The sequence below is a fragment of the Argiope bruennichi genome, chromosome 3 (genome assembly GCF_947563725.1).
Source record: "Argiope bruennichi chromosome 3, qqArgBrue1.1, whole genome shotgun sequence".
Classification (NCBI taxonomy): Eukaryota; Metazoa; Arthropoda; class Arachnida; order Araneae; family Araneidae; genus Argiope; species Argiope bruennichi.
In genome coordinates, this window is record NC_079153.1 from 144,656,194 (window position 1) to 144,666,958 (window position 10,765).

At 30.9% G+C, this 10,765-nt stretch overlaps 1 protein-coding gene across 1 annotated transcript; it reads left to right on the forward strand.

Annotated features, from left to right (window-relative positions):
* The first annotated feature begins 3,078 nt into the window (after positions 1 to 3,078).
* On the forward strand, positions 3,079 to 7,209 carry LOC129963618 (adult-specific rigid cuticular protein 11.9-like). The gene is made up of 2 exons (XM_056078092.1): positions 3,079 to 3,237; positions 6,651 to 7,209. Exons 1-2 carry the CDS (start codon positions 3,229 to 3,231, stop codon positions 7,110 to 7,112), a joined length of 471 nt encoding a protein of 156 aa, XP_055934067.1. The 5' UTR covers positions 3,079 to 3,228; the 3' UTR covers positions 7,113 to 7,209.
* Positions 7,210 to 10,765: the final 3,556 nt, after the last annotated feature.

Here is a 10,765-nt window from a genome sequence, read left to right on the forward strand (position 1 = left end):
ACTGAAATTGGCTTTTATTACAGTTACTTATTTTGCAGAAACAAAGCCGATTAAAGCCGTTTAATCAATGCTAAATGAACCTTTACACTGGTGATTTTTTTCTGTTTGGGGAGAACCCAGGACAAGAGCAATTATGGTTATGCGAAATACTCAAAAGCAATAAATTCCAGGTATCTTTTTTTAAATATTTTTTTGCATTGAAACAATTAAATAAACTAATTATAAAGTGGTTCTCCATTCTTCTAAGCATTGGTCGGCACTTCGATGCTTGCTTTGCCTTGAAGACCTTACAGTCAGAGATTTATTGATTCCCCACAATTTTATGGACGTCATCAATCACCTAACTCAAGGATGTACAAATCTTTTAGAATTTGGACAATTAAAAAAACATTTCAGTGTTCCAACGTAATTCATTATAAAGTTATTAAAGTTTTCAAAAATATTGGGAAATTCTTTAACATCAATGCATCGAATGAAGAGGAGACAACGTCTATGTATAAAATGCTAATGCATGTGGTACAGAAATCGTTCTTATTACTTTTTGTTGAATGGCAACAGTGAAATGTAAACGAATAACTATACGGACAACTTCATTGAAAGTTGTGCTCGATACAGTTTTTTGCTAATTTACAAAGGTGCAAAACGTTATACTTTGGAGGAAACTGGCATCCTATTAAATCAGAGAAAAAAATATAAAAGAAATAAGAGTCAAATATAAAGTTTGACATGCGCTAAAACCACCGGAACTTAACAATTTCATATTAATCATTTAATAAGTGAACAACCTGAGTGAACAAGTTGGTCGATAAAGGCGGCTAGTTTTTCTAATGATTCTTCATGATCTGGATCAAATGGGGTATATTATTTTACAACTTTTTTAAATAATTATATTGTAAAATCTACAGCTGGCGGCATCTAGCCCACGGATCTTAGTTTGTCTATCATTAATCTTATCTAAGCAACATCTTGTTTCTGTGTGATGTGAGGGTGGAATGAAAAGTTTCCGGCCTGACCTAGAAGTGGTGCTCCCTGAATTACTTTGACTAAAGCACTTGAAAGTGCTAGTCACAGAAAGAATCACTTGTGTGCAATACACACTTCTCTGTGTGTATTGCACACAATACACACAGCGAAGAAAGCACACAGTGCACAGAAAGAAAAGTTTGATACTTTTTGTGGATTATCAAATATTTGTGTGTAGTTGTTTTTAAACTTTTTTTTTAAATGTTCTTCTTTAGTTTTTAGTCGAACATGGTGAAAACTGAAGTGCGAACTGTGATAAAATAATTTTTTTATATAAAAGTCTTATCTCCAATGGATTTTAAAACGAAGCTTGATATTACACTGGGGTAATCTGTTCCTTAATTTACGACTGTTGAAACATGGGTTGCAGACTTTAAACGTGGCCGACAAGTTCTCTAGATGCGAAGCATTCTGGAAGAACAAAATTAGCCACTACATAAGAAATTGTTCAAAAAAATATTAGGAATGATCTCTGATTGAAATTGATAGAGGTTGTAGAGTCTGTTGGTCTATCCAAAGAACGAGCACATCATATTTTAATCGATATTTTGGGTATGAGAAAATTGTCGGTAAGATGGGTGCCGCGTTTACTGACCTTTGAGCAAAAACTGCAGCGCTTAACAATACCGAAGCTGTACAGTTCAAACCCAACTGATTTATTGCGGCGTTTCGTAACTGTGGATGAGACCATCACTATACTCCAGAGACCAAACAGCAATCAAAACAGTGGATATCGAAGGACGAATCAGCACCAAAAAAAAGGAAAAAGTGAATCATCTTCTGGGAAGTTTATAGCAACAGTTTTATGGGACTCTAAAGGAATTTTATTATTGGATTATCCGGAAAAAGGCAGGAGCATCAATGCTGAAAATTATGCTAATCTTCTGGATCCAAAATCAAAGAAAAAAAGACTAGATTTGGATAAGAAGAAAGTCATCAAGGCATTGCTCTTGTCCCCAAGGCTGTCATTATGATGGCAAAACTTCATGAACTAAAGGTTGAAATTCTTCCTCATGCCCCCTATTCTCTAGATATGGCTCCCTCTGACTACCTGATCCCAACCTGAAAAAATGTATGCTTGGAAGGAAATTCTGTTCTGATAACGAAGTCATTTCAGCGATGAATGTCTACTTTGAGGCCTTAAAAGAGAATTTTTATAGAGAGGGGATCCAAGCATTGCCGCACCGCTGGAGCAAGTGTATATCTTTAAAAGAGGACTACGTTGAAAATTAAAGCAATCATTAAACAGATTTTTTTTTTCCTTGTTAAGCCGGAAACTTTTCTACCCACCCTCGTAATAAAAGGAGCAGAACGTTTAAAAAATGAACAAAAAAGTCTGCTCTGTCATTAAATTAAATTCAAGAATGGATTATTCGCTTTTATTTGTTCCTTAAATCCTTTAAAACAATACAGAATGTATGTAGAAAAATTGTATTTTCTTTTTATACAAGTATTTACTTTTTATTTAAATTAATGAATGTAATGGATTTGTTCCGTTGCATTTTTATTCATTTACTTTTCCCATTATATACATTAACCTTATTATCAAATGGACGTCCTTTATAAAAATCAGTGAATTAATGTATAAAATATGTTTATTGGAATATTCAATAGTTAAGAAAACATTGTTCCACTTGATACTTCTTCAGAACTTATTAAAAACTTTCAAATTTTTGCTCAAATTCCCCTTAACCGTCGTTAGTGAGCGACCTTTTAATGAAGTTCTTTGTCCGTCATTTAACGAAATTCGAAACAATTTTCGCTACAAATTCTTTTGCACACACATGAACGGATTCGCTTTTTGAAAATTCTTTTCTTCCCAAAGTCGACCAATTAGATTTGGAATGCGAGACGACGCACCTGAAACATTTATTGACTACCTGCTAATGACCGCAGGGGGATGACTTCCGCTGCGGAACGGCCTTCAAATAAAACAAAATTAAAAACCGGAGGCTGGAGACGGGACAAACAATGCGTTTTCTTTCTTCACGCGATGCAGTTCTCTGGGCAGCGGTCAGCCTTGAAGATTCCTCTAATTGTAACAAATACAGTTATGTAAGCAGTAAATAAAAATAAAAAAACCCTCGGAAAAGGAATGCATTTTGTGGGTATAAAAGTGCAGAGATGTTAAGGGCGAAATCACATCCGAACTAGACTTCAGTTCTTAGTTTTGCCAGCGTCTGTGATAGCAGTGCAGATTTCATCATGAAATTCGTAAGTACTGCTTTTGTGCATTTAAAAGTTATTTGAATGACAATATTTGTTTTAGAATGCCATCATCATCTTTAAGCACAATGAAAATCGAAAGTCGAGCGATTGGATGGACTTTTACTCCATCTGGTAGTTGAATTCATTATTTAATATTTATTTTGGAAAAAAAAAAGCATCCATTAAAACTCTTGCCTGTTTTTTTTTTTTTTTTTTTTTTTTTTTTTTTTTTCTATAAGCTCATCTTGCCAAAGATGTTTCAATTTTTTTCGTGAGTTTCAGAGTTAAAGAACACATACTTTCACATTCAACACAGATCAAATAATTTCTTTCCTCGAAACCAGCGGAGTTTTTAATGGAATGAAAATAATTTGATTTCTAATTGTTTCATATATACTTTTTTCTGTACATCGTCAGATATAAAAGGGGAAGAAGAAAGCCTATTTTGATCTTACACTTCTTGCAGATAGTGGCGGAATTTGAAAAAGATAAAAAAAACCTTGATTATAAATCTGAATTATTTTATTTTTCATAAAAGTAACATAAATTTATAAACTTTAATTTTAAATGAATCCTATATAATCGCAAGTAAATTTAATCAAACGATCACTCAAACTATTTATTTCGATCACTTGCCTTCTATTATATACAGTTGACCAAATATCTTAATTTCAATTTTTAGAACCAACAAGGGAACCAATCTTGTTTCATTTTCATTTATTATCCTACTATTTACTTCTGAACATCAAAATATAGTTAGACGCAAGCAACAGAACCGTGAGAGAAGCGAATGCTGCTGACATTTAAAAAAAAAGCCTTTCATTCTACATTTCTAATTATTTCATCAACATTAATTTGAAACATTTATTTAACATTTACATTCGTTCTTTTATTATAATTCAGTAATAAAATTTCATGTTTAAAATTTCGAAAATCATCATAGCTACTATTGTTCTATATGATTAAGAGATGTTTTAAATGTTGCTTTATTTTTTTTAGTGAAAATGCAAATTCTTTTATTTAAGTTTACAGTAATTTGTTGAAAATAATTCATCGATCCAAATTTTAAAAGGAATGCAGCCTAACGTAACTGCGAGATGTCAATGGTTTAGTGCAAATGCGGTTTTGATAGGCAGAATAAAATTTTAAACAGTATGCAGCAATGTAAATAATTCATTCTGCCATGACGCTCTTCAAGTGTTTAATTTTGAGATCCAGAAAGTATCTTAACAGAAGATAGCACGATATACACAATTATCTTTTATATGGGACATTAAGTATGGCTCATTTATAATGTACTAGTGTCCTTAAGGGACTAGCTATTCGCCGGAAATATCGGTTATATTTGATTTGAGATAAATTATTTTTATTAACTCCATATTCATGATACCCAAAAATCTTCTGACATTAAAGTCGCATTATTTTAATGGACTTAGTTAAGTTTTGTTTATCAAGAACATGAACCTTTCTAAAGATTACAGTGCCATAACATCATAACACTATTAAAAAAACGTAATATCTGGTTAATGTATTTTTTAAATTTCGTCATATTGTGATTTCACATTCTTTATTTGTCTTGTAAACTGTACAGATGTAAAATAAAATCCTTCTTCAACAATGGAAGGAAATCAAGCGATAAAATGTTTGGTATACTAAGTATGAAACATTGAAAACTTTTTGCATTTCGAGGCAATAATGTAATTTATTGTTGGAAATTAGATAAATCATATTTTTAAAAAGTTAGAAAAATTCAGCGGAAATTTGCACGACTTTATCTCATTAAAAAGACCATTTTTAAAATATTCGAAGTGTAAAATTTCTTTTTGTGCAATAATATTTTTGGAAGTAAAAGCGGAAAAAAAAATTCAGTTTAATTTTTAATTAAAATTTTTAAAAAAACTGTGAATATTAAATTTAAAAGAATTAGCTTCAAAATAATATCGACATAGAAATATTTTAGAAGCAGAGCATTCATAAAAATCCCTTTCACTTTCACGAAAACATCATCCATAGAGTATGTTTCTTATTATGAGAGCGCATAAATGTACGGTAAAAATTATGTAACATAACTGCAAAAATTCTGAATGCTGCAATTATTACTAAATATTATTGCACTGAGCATATAAAGGAAGCTTTCTTTTCAATTAATATGTAAACAGTTGCTGCTATTCGACAATTTATAATACACAAAATAACACAATAACATCCGTGGATGATTGTGCCCAGAAACATCTGTTAAAATATTTTACTCATCTCAGTTTTAAAAACTTTTAAGTTTCATCCGTAACGACTTTATCTCTACAACTTTATTTACAGTATAATATACATTCTGATTTTCTGCAACTACAGCTTGCAGAAAGCTGCAAGGGACGGTATAATCGTTGACGGGTTGTGAAGCTCTTTTAACTGAAATAACTTTCATTTCTATCTGTAGATATCAAATATTTGTTTTAGAGCAAAGTTCTCTTATGGGGTATATTAGATGACGAAGAATCTAACTAAACAGTTTTGATAAAGTAATATTAGAATTTAAGCTACAGAAATCATCTGGAATAGTTAACACCAGCAATTAGAACAGTCAATGATTAACATCAGCCCAGGAGCGGGGAATTCTAAAACTGGAGGATAAAAAAAAATAGTATTTTTTGTTTGTTTGTTTGCGAAGTATAGAACAAATATTGTAATAGTCACAAAATCCGAACTCGACATTTTGACGAATCTGCAAGTTTTAAGCCTCTCAAAATTCGGAAAACGCAATTTTAGCATTGTGTCTATCTGTGCAAAGGCAACTCCGAAAATGCATTGCACTGGACGGACAAAATTTGGTATAAAATCTTTGCACTGAGGGTGTAAATTTCTAGCAAAATTTATTCTGAGAAAGTCTATATCTGACTGTTCGAATATAAGTTAATTACAAAAAAAAAAAAAAAAAAAAAGAGCTAGAAGGTTAAAATTCGGTTCACAAATTTAACATCTATAGCATAGACACCTACCAAATCATGAGACAAATCCAACAAGAGGGTGATCGTCTGTCAGTCGGTACTTTCGGAAACATAGAAACGCCTTAACTCAAAAATTCAGTGATTTAATACCACAAATTTGGTACGTGATTTTGTGACTACAACTGTTGTTCTGTGTCAAGTTTTAGTTTCACTCAAAGATCAAGTTTATCAACGATAGTCTTTTCGAAAACAGATACGATGAAATGTAAAGTAATTCGATAGAATGTAAACAGAATAACGCATTTAGAATTCTGCAACTGGATGCTGCCATTACGTAGATACCACCTGTGTTAATAAATTTCGCATCATCTCGCAAAGACTGTTCTTTTCATTTTATTGTGTCTATTATTTTTAGAAAATAACACGAATTCTACGAATATCGCCACACATTGCTTATGTCTAAAACTTCTTCTCTAGGTCCTCTTAGTTACCGCCTGCCTCGTCGCCTCCGTCTACGGTGAGGCCGAGTTGAACATAGAGGACAGCGGCAAGTACAACTTCCTGTACAGTGTGGAGGACGCCGGGGCACACAAGAGGCAGGAATCCTCTAACGGAGACGGAACTGTCTCTGGCAGCTACAGCTACGTCGACCCCAATGGGGACCTGAGGAAAGTCGAATACAAGGCAGGTGGCAGCATCGGATTCCAGGCCACTGGTGACATCAGCGTCGACAAGAAGACTGCCGAAAAGGCTCAAGAAATCGCCGCACTTGCACCCAAAGCCCCAGTGGTCGAAACTGCTGAAGTAAAGATTCCCGCTTCTCCCTTCACCTTGCCTCTGTACGCCCTTCCAGGAATTCACGCCCCAGCACATGTTTTGGCTCATCCCTTGGCACTCCCCTATGCCTACTTTCATCATCGACCTCTATTCGTTCTCTAAGATGTCATTTCTGGGGGCACAAACTGTTCGAATAGATTGCTGGTATTTGTTAAAATTTATTGTAATTTTAAAATAAATTTTTAAGGATTGTGTGTCAGTTATTTTGGTCTTTATTTATAATTTAAAGTTCCAGTTCGAAGAAAGTTAGTTCTTTAGAAAACTTCTTCAAATCTAGGCATTGAAAGCAAAAAACAACTTCATTAATTAGGTGATGTATTACTTTTTCTTTAAATCATTCACACAATGTCATATTAACTCAGTGACGAGTTTTTGAGCATGATGAATTTCAGTATGCTTCATTATAAAACATTTCGCACTTTTCCCGTTTATGGTTACCGAATATATCTGAAATTTCATCTACCTTAAAAAAAATATGTTCAATTCTTAGTTTCCGAATCTAATCAAAATTTATACTCTTTTTAATTTTTTTAAAATTTATATCTTAATATTCCTTAAAATATATTGTATTAGAAAGATTATGTAAAAGAAAACAATATTCATTTTATAATGTTTTGAAAAAAAAAGTTCTATTTAGAAGAATTAAAAATAAAATGTGAAATGTCAGCTGACATTTTTCCTTCTATAAGATTTATACTGTATATAATTATCATAAATATTTATGATATTATGCATACTTACCATAAATATTTTGGTATACATACAACAAACTGGATTCAATACAAAGGATAATTTTTTTTCTATCATTAAAACTTCAAACAATACTAAAAAAACGAAAAATAAAAAATAGACTTTGATTTTATTAAATTATTGTTTCCAATACTAATGTGTAATAAAGTACTATCTTAAAAAATTTTATAATTTTTACTTTCATTTATACTAGTAGCAATTTGTAATAATTAATTAAAATTTCAATTATACACATCTAAACTTTTGAAATATATTTCAATGCTGCTTAAATGTAAAAGACCACGCAATAACGTTCAGGTGTCAAATAATGTCCAATGATGTTACAAACTCGGAAAGGGGTAAATGAGCATAAATAGAATTTCTATTTTTTTTTTTTTAATTCATCCCTGATTTTATGCTAAGTACTTAAAGAATAACTATGGTTTTTTTAACACTGAAAACTAGAGAAATAAATCAAAGAAAAGGCAAAGCTGCATACTTTTAAAAACGATGTGTTAAACTACTTGCTTTCTTATACTCTGTTAAATGTGGTTGTTTATTAAAGTAAAGACAAGTGGGTTATTGAACAGGGCTGTATTAAGCTGTCGGGGACTCTCCGGTAATATAAGTTCCGCGGATTCGAATGTGGAAGGAAAATAAATGTAGTGAAACGGCTTTTAAAGACATTTCAATTTATATACTTCATAGCTAATTTTTTATTTTAATTATTTTTAGTCCTAAAATTATTATTCTTCATTATAAATATGACAGAACTCCCTCACACAAATTATCACAAAATCGCCATCACGTGGCGCCAGAGAATTTATATATATATATATATATATATATATATATATATATATATATATATATATATATATATATATATATATATATATATATATATATATATATATATATATATATATCGAAAATTGTCTTCAATCAAATGATCTGTTTTCCATTTGCTTATACTTATAAAAATAATTAAAATTCAAAAATATAAATTGACAAAACTTTTTTAAATGTTTAATCATCGACTATTTTTTCAGTAGACTAAAGGTATTATCATATAAGATAATGTTGAAACTAGTAGCTCTTTAAAGATTAAAATAATGCAATTGCGATTATCTGAAACCGAATTGTAAGAATTTTTGAATTATTCGAATCAAAAGGAAAAAAAGAAGGAAAAAATACTAAAATTGAGGAAAAATGGCAATGAAAACATTGTCAGTGATCTGGAGAGGTGAGTGTTAGCATTTAAAATCAAGAACATAAATATTGTATTGTTTCGTGTGTAATTTCAATATATATGTATGTACTGAGTCTCAAAAAAAAATGTGACAATCCTTTACCTCCTTGAATGTTGCATTTGAAAACAAGTGTATATTTTCAACAGCAAAATTTCATTAAATAAAATCTGAAAGCATATTGACATTGTTAAAGCTGATAGTGGAAAGTCACAAAAATTAAATATTTATTTAATATGATAGAGAAAAAATTCAAAGTAATAAGCAAAATGTTCCTCATGCACTCATCTATAAGCATACAAAGTTTCATGCTTTCTTCTGAAAAATTTACTGAGATAATGAAAATGCTAATAGATTTTTGTCATCCCCCTTACTTGTATTAGAACCAATCTTCTGCTGTACATTTCAGAGGGAGGGGGGGGGGTGCTGCACAGGTCACACACAGAGTATTAAAAAAGTCGAATTACAAAATAACAATGCATTGAATACCCTCTATTAAATTTTAAAAAATGGACAAATAATACTTTAATTGAAACTTATAAAAAACATATTCGCTATGAACAAACCACAGTGCCTATACAAAAAAATAAGAAAAAAGAAAAGCAGCTTTTTTTCTCTATCAAGTTAATGGGATTGTCTGTTTGTATAACGGTCTGTCTAACTGAATGTAACTGAAATAGCTGTGTAATTCAATTTCTATCTAAAAAGTGGTAAACAAAAAATAGCATTACGGCAGATAAACTCTTAAATATCTGAAATTCTTGAATCCCTCATTCGAAACATTCTGTCTTGATTGAATCAGCCGTTCTATTTGACGATTTTTACATCAGGCAATCTACCATAAATATGTCAGCCAATGGTGATTTTGTTAAAACACATCTTTATCTAGTATGCATTTCCATATTCAAGCATTTTTTTAACCAACATCAGACATCTCGTTGTCCTTAGTAAGCGGATGAAACAAATTCTACCAACATATGTCAGGGGGCGCAGTGCAGTGTTTAGTGAATGACATGAGCAACTACGCTTGTCATCTCACCTTTGCATCATTTTAAATTGAAGCAACGAGTTATTCATAAACTTAATAAGAAGAAAACTTGGTGTTAAGGGGGAAATATTTATAAATAACTTCGAAATTTGATATGAAACCAAGCGATCAGAAGAATTTTTTAACAGAGATGTCACTTTACAGATTATATTTATACAAATTAAATTTGGACATCAGAGTGATTTTTAGTTTCATTAAGCTTTAATTTCATCTTCTTATACAAATCAATTCAATCCTAAAATATGAAAAGAATAAATATCTTACAATTTGAATTTCTGTTTGCTAAGAATCATTATAAAAGGATCTTGTTACGGAGAATTTCTTATTTTCAGTCTGCGATTCTTTAGATCAATTAAATTCAAAAATAAAAAGTTGATACTAAAACTTAATTTAATAGGAAATTGAATGAACTCATTCAAAAATAACCTCGCCTTTTTTCCATACAAAAGAGTTTCACTGTTTCTTAATACATTTAGTTCAGTGATTGCATCCAAACTCGGCAGTTTATTTATCTTCAATTTTTAAATTTGAGCATTCTTATCGCGAAAGTGAAACAAAGAATGCTGAAATTAACAAAGGATTAGTTTTTTTGCCCAGTTCACTGACTTCTTCAACTATAATTATACAAAAAGGTGTTTTTTTTTTGTATGGAAGTATATATATATATATATATATATATATATATATATATATATATGGAGAGTAACTTCTGTTCCTTATTTTTTTCT